The sequence below is a fragment of the Camelus ferus genome, chromosome 7 (assembly GCF_009834535.1).
Source record: "Camelus ferus isolate YT-003-E chromosome 7, BCGSAC_Cfer_1.0, whole genome shotgun sequence".
NCBI classification, from domain to species: Eukaryota; Metazoa; Chordata; class Mammalia; order Artiodactyla; family Camelidae; genus Camelus; species Camelus ferus.
The window spans coordinates 33,012,938-33,031,260 of NC_045702.1; the positions used below are offsets into that span (position 1 = coordinate 33,012,938).

General features: G+C 38.8%; 1 protein-coding gene and 1 long non-coding RNA gene across 8 annotated transcripts in view; both read right to left on the reverse strand.

The window, feature by feature from the left end:
• Window positions 1–11,342, reverse strand: part of IFRD1 (interferon related developmental regulator 1) — a 23,594-nt gene extending 12,252 nt beyond the window's left edge. Inside the window, exons 1-7 of one of the 7 annotated variants that reach the window (XR_004321380.1) lie at window positions 10,856–11,340; window positions 5,700–5,804; window positions 5,472–5,556; window positions 4,647–4,771; window positions 2,835–2,992; window positions 334–384; window positions 73–251 (exon numbers count right to left, since the gene is read on the reverse strand). Coding sequence is in view for 5 of the 7 variants with exons in the window: in XM_032483667.1 (XP_032339558.1) it covers window positions 73–251; window positions 334–384; window positions 2,835–2,992; window positions 4,647–4,771; window positions 5,472–5,556; window positions 5,700–5,804; window positions 10,856–10,946 (794 nt within the window). In the remaining 2 variants the exon portion in view is untranslated. Of the gene's footprint in view, window positions 1–72; window positions 252–333; window positions 385–2,834; window positions 2,993–4,646; window positions 4,772–5,471; window positions 5,557–5,699; window positions 5,805–10,855 lie in introns of all 7 variants that reach the window. The other 6 variants (XR_004321379.1, XM_032483667.1, XM_032483668.1 and 3 more) reach the window with 6 other exon arrangements.
• Window positions 11,343–13,164: 1,822 nt separating this feature from the next.
• Window positions 13,165–18,323, reverse strand: part of LOC106729617 — a 49,658-nt gene continuing 44,499 nt past the window's right edge. Inside the window, exon 9 of the long non-coding RNA XR_004321381.1 lies at window positions 13,165–13,328. This is a non-coding gene — a long non-coding RNA (uncharacterized LOC106729617). The remainder of the gene's footprint in view (window positions 13,329–18,323) is intronic.

Here is an 18,323-nt window from a genome sequence, read left to right on the forward strand (position 1 = left end):
CATTACTATATGAACACAACCAATTATGTCATTAAATGTTGTTTTTATAAAGTATGAAATTAAAATATATACATCTCAAGCTTTTTCTTCACTTCATTGATTGGGCATATGGTCAGTAACAATGTCCAAGCGAGGAGAGAGCTGATATGAAGCACTGTGTTAGGAGTGCTGCAAATTACATTAGCGTCTTTCTCCTTGAGATACGACTTCGTGAAGATGTTTTCCAAACACTGCAGAGTTGAATACAGCTCCTAGTGCACACGAATATGAAAAAAGATTACCATCTTAAATGAGAAATGTGCAAATAACTGGAGTCAAAAGCTGTCTACTTACAGTAATATCATCTGTGGCAATAAAACAGCAAACACCAAAGCAAGTTGCACACTGAAAAAGGCAAAAAGAAAACAGACATTAATGTTTGTCATTTTCTTATTAATCTACATCTTCCTGCCTTTATAATTCAATGTGAAAAATTTCTCAACTACGTCACTATGTTAGGTCTCAAGCATAGTATAAAAAGAGAGAATGAATGTAGGATCAAGAGTTAAGGGAAGCAGGTTTTAGTCCAAGATCTGCTACTAAACTTTAGGAAAGTTACCCCATTTCCCTCAGATCTTCCTTCATTAATCTAAAGAAGCATTTCAAACTTCACCGCCAAGTCAAAGACAAAGATGATGTTTGGACATCTGAGATAAAGAAACCTACTCTCTCTATTAAAAACCTTTACAACACAAAGCTTAAAAAATTCAAATAACTATCCTCAAACTTCCCACTGAAAGAAGGAGCTCTTTAACTCAGATTTTTACTTGTTTTGGAATATGTTGAAAAGAGATTGGGAATCCTATAATTGCTTTCTTAGGGGGTTAAAAAAAGGGGGGGGGGGCAAAGCAAGTGAGTACACTCCACCATCACCAAGGTAAAGCTCACCTAACAAGACTCAGAATAGGTCCATACAATCTGCTTACAACATAGATCGGAGCCATCAATGCTCAAAACACTGCTCTAACAAATTTATCACACAAGGACAGAATTGGAAATTTGTTAAGGCTTTATTATTCTTCATTTCCCTTTTCCCTAAAGGTCATCACTAAGCATGTTGTTGCCAGTACCACTAAAGCCTAAGACTTTAAAGTCACCATTCACATGCCCACGTTGAAGCTAGTTCTGTTCCAGAACTATGAGGACACCTGTAATATTAATCCGCTTGGTGTCACTAATTTATTTTCATTATTTCATCCTGGTAAAAACTGGACAATGTTAAAATTCAAAAGTAGCCTAAGCATTATTCTTAGTAAAGGAAAATTTCAATCTGTAATCCCCTTCTCCTAAGTATGCAGCAGAAGCAAGGCCACATCACTCCCTTTGATTACTCTAAGAGAAACGGCAGATTAAAAATTATGACCCTCTACATTTAATAGATTCCAGTTGCTAATATGCAGGAGCATGGTAAAAGTTTTTTTTTTAATTCACAGCAAAAGAAGTATGAAGAAAGTGCCTTGAGAGGACCACAACAAACTCACATGCAACCAAAATTAAGCAATTGCTCCAAGTATCTAATCAATAGTGTTTTCTGTTAAACATTTCAAACACTCCTATAGTCCTGCACGATTTAAAAGTTGCATGACACTAGGAAAGACAGGAAGGTAAAGAGCAAAAGATTAATTAAATATTTTAGGATTACTAACTACTGGAGGACAGAAATTCCTATGAAGTCACCAAACTCCCATTCCTTTGCCTCCAGGAAAAACAGCTAGACTATTCCCAGCATCCACACAGGTGGTAAACCAAGGAACTCTCAGAAGCAGAAGTGATGTGCCTCTGTTTCTAGCTCTCCCCATGTGGCTTACCAGACCTGCCATTTGAAAAGGACCTAGAGGTAAGGCAGAGCTGGAGGGATGCCAAGGGACCCTGCTGACCTGACCGCACTAGTGATATGAACAAGAAATAGACTTTTATTAAGCCAGTAAGACTTCAGGGCTTATCTGATACAAAGATTAATGTTATTTACCTTAATATTGTAATACTAAAGAGGTAGATAATTTGAATTATTAGTATTAAAAAGTTCACAACTTTAACTTGTTCTCTTGTTAGGAACATAGCTTAAAATTCAAGTCCCCTAAGATTAAATTCCTGAGATCTGTTAAGACTCTCAAGATCCATTAAGATTCCAGTCTTAAAATCCTTTAAGATTCAAATCCTCTAAGACCACCTCACAGAAAATGTTCATGGGATCACTTAAATTGCTTATTAGCACACCAAAAACAACCAACCTCCCTCCAAAACCCACAATGTTAAGTCAAATGTTGTAAGTAGTAAATATCAATTAGAGAATGAAGCTCTTCCAAACCCCAAAACCAGATGAATATTTCACAAGTCAGAGTTTCAGAGTTTCCTACATCTACCAAATCTACTGATGGAAACACAGCGTTAAGCTTTTTCATAAGAACTTTTAGGTCACCTCAGCAAAAAAAAATTTTTTTAAAAAAAACCTCATTACATTTCTTAGAATGAAAAATAACCATATAAAAAATACTGTTGAGACCACTTCTTTAAGTTCCAATAAAAATTGGATCATCTTAAATAACTCAACATAGCACTGTATTTCATATCAGCATATGATCTTCAATTTCAAAGATGCAGAAATTTGCTCTTCCTAGGATGCTCTCAAGTCTCAGAAAATTTAAGAAAACAATTGTCATATTGAGTCTGCTCACTAAAATTAAAGAAAAATGAGAATAAAATGTTAATAAAAAACTCACTTTCCTAGATTATTCATCACAATCTCTGGGTGACGTGCCCAGACAGATCTGTAAATTTAAAAATCCTATACTTACAGTTTGCCTAGCCTGGATACTAGCTGTTCCATCACAAATTATTTTCTTCAGGATTGGTCCGAGAGTTTTTAAAACCTCTTCACTTTCAATTCCAGGGCCCAACTGAATACACAGAACAGACGCTAAAGCTGCAGCCGCACGCTGCTCATCACTTTTACCTATAAAAGAAGCCACAGCGCAACTATGACAAATTATTTTCAGTAGACTTATTAAGGCAGCAATTTCCCAAATTTGTTCAATTTCAAAATAGCATCTACCATTTATGAAACCCATAAGATGCTCTAGGCTTTGACATGAGCTATAAACCTTAGTGAGATTAAAGAGCTCAAACTCTGGAAACAAACCTCAGGCAAATCCTAGATCCATCACTTATTAGCCAAATTATCTTCAACCAATTATTCTTATTTCAAAATAGATTTCCTCATCTGTAAAATGAAGATTAACACCTATCTTAAGGGAGTCCTGTAACAATTCAGCAAAATAATACATTTCAAGCTGACCTGATCTTTCAAATCCTTCATGTACTTATAAAATAGTGCTAAAGTAAGTAGCCCTTGAATTCATCTCCCAAGCATTTCAGATGTACACAGTCCATGAGGTAAATTCAACTTTCAGGGTTTTCCTCCACCAATATTTTTTTTTTTAAATAAATAAGGGATTAAAAACAAGGGCTTCTTTAAAACCATAGAAAATACATTAATATAAAAGTAAATGTAAATTAACTCTTCCAAGAACTGTACATACCCATGAGTTTGAGCAAATTTTGACACCTAAGTTGTTACCTGATAAATTAAAAATTTATAAAGCATGCAGGTTGGAATGAAATTGTTAAAGGTCACTTAAGTCCAACTACCTTATCAGAGACCGTTTCAATGTAAACACCTTTAACAAAGTCATTGTATTATCTCAAAAAAGGTGGCTCTGCTATCAACTAAACCAGTAACAAGTTATATAACTTTAGATCAGTCTCATGTTTCCTAGGCCCTTCTCTTTGTACAATGAGAGGTAAGTTAGAACAGAGGTTTCCAAACACCTATTCCTGACAGAGCTTTCACCTGAGGCAAAATGCGAATAAGGACAGAAAGCTAAGCTCATTCAATTTAAAGGAACATACGAGCTTCCCACAGGTTTAGTGCTAGAAATATTTTGCTGACAAAGGGATAATGATAGTAGAAGCTAGTTATTTTCATAATGTTCTTATTTGACAAAGTAATTAAGCTGGCAATGCCACATCTTTTTAATTTTGGTGGTTTCTAAAACTGCAAAGTCTGATAATACTAGACCTAATCTTTAAGGTCTCTCTTGATTCTTAAAAGTCCTATGGTTATAACAATATGAATTCCAGAATCTCTATTACAAAGTTCTAAAATTCAAATATTCCAATAGATATTGCAAAATCATGTCATGGACAAGTATGACTGAAGTCTTAAAATGAGCTAGATAATTATGATACTTTTTCAATTTTAGAAAAATGAAGTAGGATGGCTTTTTTAACAATACTTTTTGTTGACATCTGGCACAAGCTTTCAGGCCTTTCTTACATACAAGAGAACGGCAGTCGCCACTTCTGATACAGTAAAAGATGACAATCCAACCCAGTCCTTCCTGGTTTCAAACTGTTTATTACACATACAAAAACAAAGCTTCTAACAAGTCTGATATGGAGTTTTAACTAAGCCTGCTATATTCACTGACAATTATAAAGTTACAAGAGTGAGCCAATTTTCTACTGCTATTAACAAATGTGATTGCAAACAAGGCAGCAGATTCCTTTTTGGTACTGTGCCTGTGACTCAAAAATAAGGACATTACCTTTTTTCAGGCAGCGTTCAATGCTATCAGTTAAAGTCATTCTTCTTTCCAGAATAAATTCATAAAGCATTTTTGAAGCCAGTGCATTTTTAATACCTTCAAGAGCTGCCTGCCTTGTCTTCGCACTATTTAAAACAAAATGTAAGAGAAAGAAGACCCATGTGGTGTGCACCATCAGTCAATGACTTTTAAAAACTCAGCTTTTCTCTCTCTCAATTTTTTCTATTTATAGATTTTTAACCTAATTGTCACCTAGTGCTGTTTTTCAATAATTTTCATCTACAACTCATTACACAAAAGATTCTAAGCTGCTTCATATCATAGAATTTTTATTAGTTTAATAACCACAACTCGAAATGACTACATAGTATTTTATAGTTTCAATGTATAAGACATCGCCTACACTACATATTTAAGTAAACATTTATCTTTTCACATTACAAAAGTCTAGAGTTCTTGTTTGCATTTCAATTATTTTAAGTTGGTTCTAGTGCTACTGTTAGTAAGAAAACAATTTAGCTTTGAAAGTTTAGTTGTTCCTTTCTAGTTGAAGATTAACTTTTAATTCAACAAATCGATTTCAATGATCAAATATAGTTATGTGCTATTCAGCAAGAATAATGACTAATCTGAGTCAATTAATCTAAATTCTAGTGGCATGTTCCTATCTACATTAAAAGTCCAAAGGAACAAGAAACATTAAAACATCCAAAGTAAACAAATTAAGGTTTAGAAACACAATGTTAAATGAAAGAACTGCACATGTTTCAAATATAAGGTAACTGACAGAATCACACAGAAGGAAGAGTTTCCAGGATTGCCTACCTCTTATCCAGGGTCAGGTCAATGAGTCCCTTCAACTTATACTCTAAGTCTTCTTGAGTTCCTTCCTCATCAAGGACTTCTGGTCCTAAGAATAATAAAAACCAACCACTGTAATTTAAATAGAAAAAAAGCAGATAGAGAATAGTAATAGTATACTTAGCTACAAGAACTCCTCCCTCTGTAAGATCCTTTTACCTAATATTGCAAATCTAAACTGAAAACTCATACCATCTTCAGCAAAACTGGAAGGATCGCTGTAACCACTGCAATGGCTCATTGTTTCAATCGATGCGTCCTCATCACTAAAAGGTTGAACATTTCGATGCTGGCCACCTAGTAGGTAAAACAGAAGGAGGAGGTAAATGATTTTGTTACAAAATATGCAAATACTTAACTTGGGAATTTTAAACTGTACTTAAGAGAAATCCAGTAATAAAAACCAAACTTACTTAAGAGATGATTTTTTCACAAAAGAACAAACTCAGATATTCCTGACAGAGGTCAATTCACCTAATATTAGAGCACCAACTATTTACAATATACATCAACTTCAGAAATACATCAATCATCTAACATGCAGCACTGTGGTGACACAAAAACTGGTATTACAGATGAAAAAAACTACTTTCTAGTGGGAAGGCTTTCAGCTTTTCACCGTTGAGTACTATGCTGGTTGTAGGTTTGTCACAAATAGCTTTTATTATGTTGAGATATGTTCCCTCTATACCCACTTTGCTAAGTTTTTATCATAAATGGATGTTGAATTTTATCAAATGCTTTTTCTGCATCTATTGAAATGATCAGGTGACTTTTGTCCTTTCTTTTGTTGTTGTGGTGTTCACATTGATTGATTTGCGCATGCTGAACCATCCTTGTGTCCCTGGGATGAATCCAACTCCTCATTTTGTTTAGCTTATGGTTTCCTTTGCTATGCAAAAGCTTGTAAGTTTAATTAGGTTATACAATTAATTAGGTTAATTATACAAGTTTCTTTTGTATAGCACAGGGAACTATATTCAATATCATGTAGTAACCTATAATGAAAAAGAATATAAAGATGAATATATGTATGTATATGTATGATTGAAATATTATGCTATACACCAGAAATTGACACACTGTAAACTGACTATATTTCAATTAAAATAAAGAAAACAAAAAAACTACTTTGTAAACCATGACTTCAAATCATGAAGACAATGAAAATAGATCCAGTATGATACCACAGATCATCAGAAGAATACAACAAACATACTTCCCAATGACAACGACTGGGGTTAGTAAACATTAGCTGATGAATAGGTTAGTTTTTAGGTTACAGATGTCTTATGTGAAGGGGAATTTAAGGAGTTAAGGGATGGTAGTTTCAAAGACAACTCGAATTAAGAGGAGAAAAAAGGCTTAAAATAGAAGTTTGGGGTGGGGATGTTGACAAGTGGATACAGGATGGTATAGAAAATAATGACAGGAATTAGATGAAGCAATTGATCACTAAAGAACTACAGTGCTGAAAGAGATGTATAAGACATTATAAAGAGCTCTGATGGGCTATTTGGGTGATATCCAGTGCAATGAACTACAGATTTTTTGTCCTGAGTCATGGAAGACAGGAGAGCTGAAAAGTCATGTGAACAAGCATGTAAATCACTGAAGAAGGACAATGAAATGGTCCTCAAGCACCCTCCCTGCTCTTGGCTAGCACCCTACTACAGACTTCACAGGGTTATGTGGGTAGAGAGTCGAAACTGAGTGTCTTTACAGAATTGCCTCATTTTTGCAACTAAAAACTATGGTCAAGCTGATGAAGACTGTAGGCGTAGTACCTTTAAAATCAGGACTCTTTCTGCTTTGAATATTTTGAATTATTTAACTCAACAATGTTTACGATTTAACTTTTTTCATATGCCACTTTCAAGTGATTTTAAAAAAACCACCTGACTGTAGTGACCAGTGACTAATTTGGATGACTTTCCTGCTACAATGGGTGTGCACATGGACATTTGTTCCTAGTCATGAGGTTTGACATTCCTGTCACTCCCTTGGGAAGACTGACAGTGCCCTTTTAAAGTTTGTATGAGTATTTTCAGTCAATAAAAAGCTCCAAATCTTAAGAACTAAAAAAAAAAAGTTTTGGTATTTGATAGAGCATAAGAATTTGTTAGAGAAATTACCTTTAAAAGAAAGGTTCTAACACATTCAATAGTTTTAAAATATCAGTGTTGTTATTAAAAATTAAAATCTCCTTTTTTAAAACTAGAATCTTTCAACTTCATTAACCTAAGGAATAAACCCATATTCATAGTCATTCCTAGTCACTTTTGTCTTTTGTCTTGTAGGAATTTCACACTAATAAAGTATTACATAATCATCAATTACACTGAGCAAAGTTATTTGGGGGGGGTGTAATTAGGCACACTAAATTAAAATAAGTCCCAAATTCTGCCCCAAAAGTGACCCTGAGTCACCTCATTTACCTCTGAGCCTGTTTCCTTACCTGTAAAATCAGACTACACAAGGTATCACTATGAGGCCTTTATGTTCAAGAAATCTGTGACATTTACTGTATCTTAAGATAAATTTTTCAAAAATCTAAGTTTAATTAAGCCTGTTGCTGTTTCTTTTTATAATGGGGGCTTCCTTTTTTAAAAAAAAGCAAAACAGAGAAGACATTTAGCAGAATTTTAAATCAACACAGGAAACAAATGCCCTTCATATTTACTTGCTATCCAAAAGAATAAAGTATGCCAATCAAAGTAGTAAAACATAGGAATAAACAAAGAAGCCAAGATCCCCTAACTTCATAATCATAGTGCTTAGGACAAGAATAAACAAATAAACAAAGATCTATGACATCACACTCTATTTCTGGATCTGTTTTCATGATTTGAAGTCATGGCAATAGTTGAGTCATCCGCTTAACTTTTACTAACATTTATTCACTAATCAATTTACATTTTTTATTTTTCATATTCAGCCTATTTCTAACCTGTCAAGAGTTTTCTATGAAGGTCATACTCAACTCCCTTCTCTAAGGTTCAATGATTTCCCAAGACTCAAGGGAAAGTGATTAAAAAAAAAGAAATCAGGAAAAAATCATGTATGAGTGCCTTGATATCTAGGTCACATTCAGCCACCTTGTGATCCTAAGTACCATTAATGAGGTGGAACTCTAGACACATAAAGTTCTTATTTCATAGATGGCGTACTTACCAACAGGGCTTTATTCTTGCCTAAAAATGCTCTCTTCAAATTAAGTGCTATGACAAATATACATTCTTGAATAACAGGTCAATTTTATTAGCTTCCTAGATTCTTCCACTAACTTAAAAAGTAGAGAATTTAAATGGAAAAAAAGTGAAAGAATTGGTTATCTTTTAGTTGTGAAGATCTCATTTGAATCCATTTCTTCTAGATGTCCTTTAAAAATACCAGAAAGGTGAGTGGCTTGTAAGTACAAGTCTGTGACAGTTTGCCATCTCTTCTACTCAACAGTTATTTATTCATTTATTTACTGAACAAGTAATATTCACAAGAAACCAAATTAAGCTTTTGAAAAGGTAAATCTCATCCGCAAATCCCAAAGACCAGAGATAAGCACACTTAACAGGTTCTAGTGTAAACTTCCAAAGGTATTCAAAGCATGTATAGTTTTATAAACGAATTAAAGAATTCTCTTCCTGCTGATGAAAGGTCACAAATGAGCCTCCAGGTAAACTCTGAAAGGCAATCCCCCATCGTCTCCAGATATTATTAGTACCAGGAAGGAAGGAGGCTGGACAGGAAGCTTCAGAAGGAAATAAAGGTTTGTTTGTGATTCAAGGAGGCCATTAGTAACATCATTACCATTTTCAAAATGACCTTAGCTTGCTCCTTCTCCATCATTTGTTCCATCAAAAAAAGGTAAACTTAAAGAAGAATAAAATTAATATGGACCTTCTAGACAGAATTTAAATGTTTACTTTGGATGAGGAAAAGCTGAAGCTGACAGGTAAAGAAGTATTTTCAATTCACACAGACCAACGAGATGCACAACAAACTGTATTTTATATCACGATCAAGAATCAATTTTTTAAAAAAAGAATGAATTTCATTAACACCGAGAGCATTCAATCAAAATAAAGAGCCATATAAAGAAAAGGGGAAAACTGCATTTATAATCATTCATTCCTATTGTCAATTATTAAACGTTTAATACATGATCACAAGTTTTCGCGCTGCTATAAATTCTATAGGAGAGCTTTTTAAATGACAGTTTCCAACCGTCTTTAACAAGAAAACTGGCCTATTTATTTTCCAAAGAACAAAGGAATATCATTCTGAAGGTCAGAGTGGCAATTGTGTTGACAAGTACATATGGCGTTCCCATGTGATAACACTTGAGGATATGCCAATATTTAATTTCAAAATCTCAACAAAGCAATTACTAAAAAAGGTGATTTTTGCCCAGTATACTTTAATACTAGATTTTAGTACGGTGTCTCGTAGGACTTTCCGCTTTAAGTCCTTTTTCCTTAATTGTATAGTTAGGAGTTGAGAATCATTAATTCAGTTAGGCACCTACCCATCCAGGAAAAGCTTCAACTTTGCAAAGAGGCGACAAAAAGCCTAAACTTTTGCCCAATTACAATCTGAGCTCCTCACCACTCTCGCCTATCCCAGTCTCTCAGCAGAGAACACAGCACAAAGAACGCGGTTTCTGCCCCGGGGCGGGGAGGTCGCAGGAGAGGTGGGGGCTCGGGATTTGTGCGGGTGCCAGTTAGGGGTAGGAGCAGAGCCTAGACTGGGACAGTGGCCCCCAGCCTGCGACGCCTCCGCCAGCCAGGTGGACACGCGGGATAAGCAAAAAGGTAGAGAAATGGGATGCCACATGGACGCCTGTGCGTCACCCCGGCACGGCGCAAGGCCCAGGACGCGTGACGCAAGAGCCGGTCCAAACCCGCCGGACGTTTGGCATTCCGGACAACTCCATGTTGGAGCCGGGTGGTCACAGGCGACCGGTGACAGCATGGACGCAACTCCGAGCTGAGTCCCACCCTCCGTCAGGGAGAGCTCTGGAGTGCAAGCGCCAGCCTCTGAGAATAGTTCCTCTCCTGCCCAGCTCACCCTCACCCCCGACCCCGACCCACTCTCAGGTCCAAGGACCCATTCGCCCCTTCCCTGCCCCCACGGCCGGTGCCCAAGAGTTCGGTTCCCATGCCAGATCCAAATCGCGCGAGGTACGGTCCCCAGGGCACCCTGGGAAGTGTAGTTCGCAGGCCAGACTAGGCGCCCCGCAGATGCAAACGGCTAGAGGAAAAGAACTACAACTCCCACGGTGCCCAAGTCTAAGAGACTCGGTAGCCCGGCCGGCAACTGGGATGCAGGCGGCGGGGATACGCTCATACCTGCTGTCGCCGCCGTCGCTGCTGCTGCCCCTGAGCCGCCGCCACCACTGCCACCGCGGTGGGGAGTGTTCCGTTTCTTATTCTTCGGCATCGTGGGACGCCCGGTGCCGTCTAAACTCGGAGCTTAGCGAGGATCAGCCGATGGAGCTGCACTTTTTACTCGTACGTCTGTGCGGCGGGCGGCTAAGAGGCGAGTCTTCGGCTAACAACAGAGGCGAGAAGCGGCGTGGGTAAGAGTGGACGGTGGCGGCAGCAGAAATCCCCGTGAAGAGCTGTGATCGGAAACGATACATGTTTCTCTCTAGCGCGGGAGCTAAGGCGGGGCGGGTGAGGCCACGACGCCTTAAGTAGCAAGACCGCCGCCTGTCGTCACCATATGTGGGCGGGACTCGAACTCTCGCTAGCCAATGCCTGTAGATTTCCCCACCGGGGTCCCATCGCGGGCGGCCGCTGGATGCTAACTACCGATCCAATGCTGTCCGTCTTCCAGCGGCGCTCAGGGAGCCAGTCTCCGCCCCGCGCCGGATCCTGGGAAATGTAGTCGGCCTGGAGAGCCGGCTCCCAGCTCCTCCCACCGGGCCTTGCTTCCCTTCTCGTGACCCCTCCCCGGTCTTGGAATTGACGGAGGTAGTGAGCAATGCTGCGGGTATGCCCCATGACGACAGCCCGCTTCCAACTGGGAGCGTTGCTCATCCGTCGTCTCCAGAGACTCGCGTTCATCTCCTTAACCTTTCCCCTAGTTGCCTGCTGCCTCAGCCCAGGCACAGCCATGCCCCTCCTTGGGAACATTTGCATGGTTTTAGTTGTTCAATTAGTTTAGCGATCATCAGTTACCTATAATTGAATTGTGGTTCTGGGCTAATTGTGTACCCCACCTTCCAAAAGGTGTGCTTTGATCTACTTAGTCACGTAGTTCGTATGTTATCTCCTGTTCTAGACTAGAACGATCTGGCGATTCAGGTTTCTATACAAGAAATGTGTACGTAGGACAATTCTGCCTGTGGAGTTAGGAGGTCAGTCTGGGATAAGGATTGGGTTTGGGGAACTTAACAGCTGGTAAAACAAACATGAGCTATAAATACCAGTAATCGCAGTGTTTTTAATTTTCCAAGGTACTCCTAAGATCTTTTGTCTTGTTACATTTGTCACATATTTAGGGCCTGTTATTAAGTACATATATTATGCTTATAACAGACCAAACTCACTGACTCACCTCAGTGTAGGTGACTCAGGTGCCTCATCCCTTACTCCACCTCTCTCCTGAGCCCCTTCTCTTACTTTCAACTGCCTGTGGGACATTTCCACCTGAATGTTCCACTTGCACCTCAATCCAGCATTTCTAATCCTATGTATCCCCTTCCTGTCTTCCCTTTGTGTGTTCACAGTACTACTGTCCTCCCATATGTCCAAATTCAAAAGCTCAAATTCATACCTAGCTTCCCTGAAACAGTCAGTTTTACCATAAAACTCTTAAATTCATGTCCTCTTTTCCAATGACACATGACCTCAGTTGGTGCCTGGCCATTTTAAGGGCTCTTCCCAGTTACTTCACAGTGTTACATTCCTGATAATGTTGCCAGATTTATTTGTATGTCCCCTATTTTACTAATTCACATGGCTTAATAGTTGCTTACCAGCATATTAAATGCCAATCCTCTTCCCCTGGCCCAGACTCCCTTTCCAGCCCCATCTTTCACTGCTCCAGGTACATGCCCTTTTCAGCCTCACTGCCCTGCTCTTCAGTACACAGCTCTGCTCTCCTGCCTCCATATTAGCATTCACATTGTCCAGCATTCTTATAATGTCCTTCCTCCCACGTTTGCCTTGGAAAATTTTTTTAACTGAAATATAGTCAGTTACAGTGTGTCAATTTCTGGTGAACAGTATAATGTCCCAGTCATGCATATACTCCTTAGAAAATTTTATCCATCTTTCAAGATCTAGCTCAAATTCAGCTTCCTTCGTGAAGCCTCCAACTGGAATTATTTTTCCTCACAACTCTTAAAACTCTTTGTAATGCTCCACAGATGGCACTTCCCCCACAGGCCACACAGCCTATTCAAAGGACACTATCGCAGGTTTACCTTTTCTTTGTTTAATCCTGAAGCAGCAAGTAAACCAGAGAAGGATGCAGGTTGGTGGACACAGCTCCCACTGATGCCCTTGTCTTGTCTCTTCAGATGACTGTGCATCCGAAGACCGGTGGCATCGGCCCACACTGAGTGAGCTGACCCCAGATTGGAGGATCACAGAACTTATACCTTTTATAATCCCAGGCTCTTCATCATCAAGAAACAACTCACACTCCACATAGGGCAATAATGTGGCTACTCTGTGAGCCACATCACTCAGGCTTAATGTCTAGGTTCCAGGCCTTGAAACTTGTGCTTTTTCCACATTTGGGGTGCTCTCCTTTTATCTGCATCCATTCACGTCCACTTGGAGGCTTTTCCTGGCCAGGCCTGGCCATGACCTGCCACATCATATACATACTTGTTTTACATTTATTTATAAACACATCTGTCATCGCATGAAGTTGTCAGCTCCCCAAAAACAAGAACCCTGTTTGCATCATCTCTATCCCTCATGAAGGAATGTTATCTTGGTAATTATAGGTAGTCAGTATACGCTAAATGAATGCTTAAGAAATACTTGTTGACTAGACTTTTCTAGGTCAATAGAAGGCAGCAACCTTCCATACATGGAGTGTTGGTTTCAGTATAATGAACTCTAAGAGGTACTTTTGAGAAAATCATCTTTCTGTATTTTTACATCCACAGTCTAACTCCAGATCAATACAAGTACCAGAAAGATTTAGCTGTAGACCTCATATGGCAGTGGTCTTTAACTCAATGTATTGGTTTTGCAACATATTTGAAGAAATTAGAAGACCCCAAACAACATGAAGTGACTCACAAAATAACCACAAATACCAGGAGAAACAAGGGCAACAGGACAAAAGGCCTCTTCTCACTCACTCAGCTTCCAGACACACCTCAGGTGTCCTCTTTGCCAACTCAAAATGTAAAGTTCATTCTGCCCTTAGGACTTTTGTAACAGCTCCTCCCTCTACCTGATAGGATCATCTCCTGAGCTTCTCCCAGTTGCCATTCAAATCTCAGCTTAAATGACACCTCCACACCTGCCCCACGCTCCACTCACCCAGCTCACCACCACTACCCCACCTAGCTTATCCTCCTAAAACACATCTCACTACCTAATATTTTTTATAGTTCGGTTATCATTATCTCTCTGCCCTACTAGAATGTTAGAATTATGAGAAAGAAGTTATTTACTGCTACATCTTCAAGTTGAGTATTAGAGCTTGGTAGATATTCAATTCATGTTTACTGAATGAATAAGTGGATGAATAATTGAATGTCTGCTCTGCCTGGAGCATTCTTCTCCACAATCTCCCCCTCATCCTTTAAATCACAGATTCTGAATACCCTATTCCCCCACCCCATCTGATTTCAATGTCTCTCTTGTGTTCCTATAGTACCTTTCCTATAATAGCATTAACTATATGTATTGTAACTCTTGATAACTTGTCCATTTCTCATCAGACACAAAGTGGGCAAAGTTCAAGTTCATTATCTCTGAATCAGATGCCAGGGCTTTACTAGCACAAGTAGCACCTTTATGCAAATTAGAGAGGCCAGGGCACCCAGCTTGCTGAGTGCTAATGGGCTAGAATTCACCTATCTCAGTCCCCTCCCAGGAGCAACCTGTAGACTTGTACATAGTGGCCCTGGTAGACACTAGCTGTTTAATTCAGTGAGGGTGTGAATTTCCTCTATATCTTAGTTTCTTAAAGGCAAATCAATGAAGGTGGAGGAATGCATGAGACTTATTTACCAAAAGCCCACTCTGTCAATGATACTATTCTAGGTTATTTTCTTTTTTTTTTTTTTAACCATTTTATTGAGGTATGATTGACATATAGAAAGCTGTACATACTTAATGTATACAACTTGATGAATTTGGAGATAAGTATATACCCATGAAACCATCAGCACAATCAGCGCCATAAATACATCCATCACCTCTGAAAGTTTCCTCTAACCTTTGCGTGTATGTCAGGAACACTATTCTAGGTTCTTTTCACACATCTCATGTACTTCTTACAACACCCCCATGAAGGAAAGATAAGCCTTTCCATTTTGCAGATGAGGAAATGGGCTCTGAGAGGTTTTGCAACTTCCCCAAAGTTGTACCATTGGTAAATAGTGGGTCTGTGATTAAAATGCAGGCCCATCTGATTCCAAGGTTGTCCCTGGCTGGCCTTGGCCACACGGGAACACGACTGTGTGTTCCCAGGAGTCATGGGTTATGTATGCAGTCCTGCTGGAACAGGCCAGTCTGGGCAAAATCTTGCCTTGTTCCCCTTTGTTAGTGTCCCTTGACCCCTGGTGTTTTCAACTGCCTGATGGTTGTTTGGCAGATTTGGATTTTTCTGATATTTCTAAGGCTGTAGCAAAATTGTATTATCAAACAGCATTGTTATTCAAGCAAATCAAGGGTATAGCTCAGTGGCAGAGTGCATGCTTAGCATGCACAAGATCCTGGGTTCAATCCCCAGTACCTCCAGTAAACAAACAAACAAACCTAATTAATTCTCCTGCCCTAAAAAAAAAAAAAAAAAAAGAATACAGACTCAGTCTCAGGAGATTTGATAGGCTTAGAAGTCAAGGAAAATTATTCAAGAAAGTCATTTTTTAAAAAACAATTACCACTTGTTATGTTTTAGGTTACATTCATTTCTTAATATGTTTGCAAGTTTTGTTTTATGGCCAGGGATGGTGATAACACAACATGCTAAATCTGAGGTCCCTGTTTGTTTCTTTAAGAAAAGGATACAGTGGTAAATTTAGTTAAAACTCTTAAGCCTTAAAATATATTTTGTTTGCCTTTTTTCCTTACATAGGAGATATTTCTTGGTGGTTTTCAGTTGAAATTGCATACACTTTCTTTAATGAAATTTCTGACAAATGAAAGACAATGAGTGTAAGTTCAATTGTCTTTTTCTAAAAAGAGAATGTTGCTTATCTCACAAAGCTTTGGTATTATCCATAATACAGTGTAAGTCTGTGTTAGAAGAGTACTGCAAGCCATAAGTACCATGGTGTGCATAACTAGACAATAATGTCCATGACATATCATGGTGGAACGGCTTTTCACAGCAGCAGCACACGTATGAATTATCTTTTCTTTGAACATAAAGATACCATGAACTTTTTCTTCTGGAGATCTCTGACACTTCATACCAAACATAATCAAAATCAGCTTGTTCTCTACCAATCCCTCTATCCTTAATCCTACAACCAGTTCTCTTTCCCTGCTTTCTCTGTGTATCGAGTAGCATCAATCTTCTGGCCAAACAACCAGAGTCTTAGCGTTGAAAAAGACTTGAGAGTTAATAGACTTCAAACTCCTGTCTCATCTAGAAACACGTTGACAACATGACTGAGTCTATTGTCTAATTTAGTCTTCCAGGGTTCAAATCCTGGCCATGCTTCTTGCAATAGATTCTTGAGCAAGTCATTTCACCTCTCTCCGTGCCTTAGTTTCAACGAGGATAATAACAGAACCTATTTCATGGGACTGGCATGAGAAATACATGAAATAATACATGTAGAGCACTTAACCCAGTGCCCAGCATATAGTAAACGCTCAATAAATGTTAGCCTTTAGTATTAGCAAGCAGATATTTATCCATCTTTTCCTAAACTCTGCCAGAGTGAGCAATCACCCAACTTTTCAAGGCAGTTCATCCCAATATTGAATATTTATGTTTAGAAAAGTCTCATATTCTTTCAACAAATATTCATCAGGAGTCTGCTATGTACCTAATACTGTGCTAGAACCTGAGAACAAAGAGATGAGTGAGAACAGGGTATCTGGCCTCATGAAGTCCCTAGTCCAGCAAGAGAGCTCAGCATTAAGTGGCCTGTGGCTGTTCTGCCCTCTCAGCCCACTTGGATCCCCCAGGACATGACCAAGGAGATCCTTCATCCATTCCTAAGCAACTAATCCACCTCCCCAGGGAATTCAGTCCTCTCTTCTACAGTAAATCACCTTGCCCCTGTGAACCTCCACTTCCTTATCTGTAAATGGGAGTAAACAATTCCAGCCTACTATATCACTGGACTGTTGTAAAATAAAATGATATCGTAGTGTAGTCTTTGTAACCTGTCAGGTACTCGATAATGATGAGATACTCCTTGTGTTAAGCCAAAGAAAGAAATGACTCTTCTGATGATGGAATTTTAGACATCAGTCACCTAGGGAAGATCTTCTGGCTGGGAGTTGATAGAGACAGTGAGAGGAGGAACTGTACTAAGCCCCCTAATCAGACTTACCTCCAAGCACGAGACAACTGAATCAGTAAGGTAGCCAGCACTGCGCCTGAAAAATCCCACTGGTGATCACATATATTGTCAGAAGATCACCAAGTTTTAGATCCAAATAGACCTAGAACCAAAATGCTTTGTCTACCACTTATTAGTTAGATGACCTTGCATAAGATGCTTCATCTCAGGCATAGTTTCCTTATTTGTAAATCAGATTCTCTCTCCTAGGAATTCAGAAATAGAACTGAGAGACATTCAGAGTCTGGACTAGTCTTTTGAGCAGAGGAGATGTAATGTCAAGGAATAAAAAGTGGTGCTCATCTGCCCACCACAGTCATGAAACAACAAGAAAGCCAATTTGCAGAGAGAAAAGAACGAAATGGGACTTTAGTGAGAAGCAGAGACAAGAGATGACACAGCCCAGCTCCTGAAGGGCATCCACTCCAGGCAGCAAAAATTCCAAAGACTCAACCAAATTCCTGCCTTCAGGTTCCAGGATACCACCCTGAACTTTTAAAATAAACTCTTTCTTTATCCTTAAGTTAGGTCTAGTCAGGTTCTAATACTTGCAAGCCAGAGTAACTGATAGTTTCTTCTTGGCGTGTCCCTGTTTTCTTGAGTCTAGTATCCTTGGAAACTCAGGAAACTGTCCAGGTAGCTGCACATGGGACTTGACAAACCTGTCTTTTAGTCTCAGATGAAAGGCAGTAGGAAGTAGGAACAAATTCTCCGACACTTTGGAGGCATGTTAGCATTTTTCTAAATTATGGAGAATGAGTGAACTGCCGGATTTCATTCATCATCAGTGTTATCTGCTGTGAACCAACACAAGCAAAAGAATTCTGAAAAGAGACTTTAAAAACTTTTAAGCCAAACTAAATTGACCATTTTGGGTTTACCACATTGAAATGTTTATATTAAATAGTTCTTAAGTTATCATTATTTTACTAAAGAGAAAACTGGCCATTGAACACATGGCTAAAAGACTAAAACTTTTATTAATAAGATACATTTAATTAATATTTTTTCATTCCATTCAAGAAAGGCTTTTGTATTAGTTTGTAACAAGCACCAGTGATTGCCTACCCAAAATCTGTCTGACCCTCCTTCCTCAT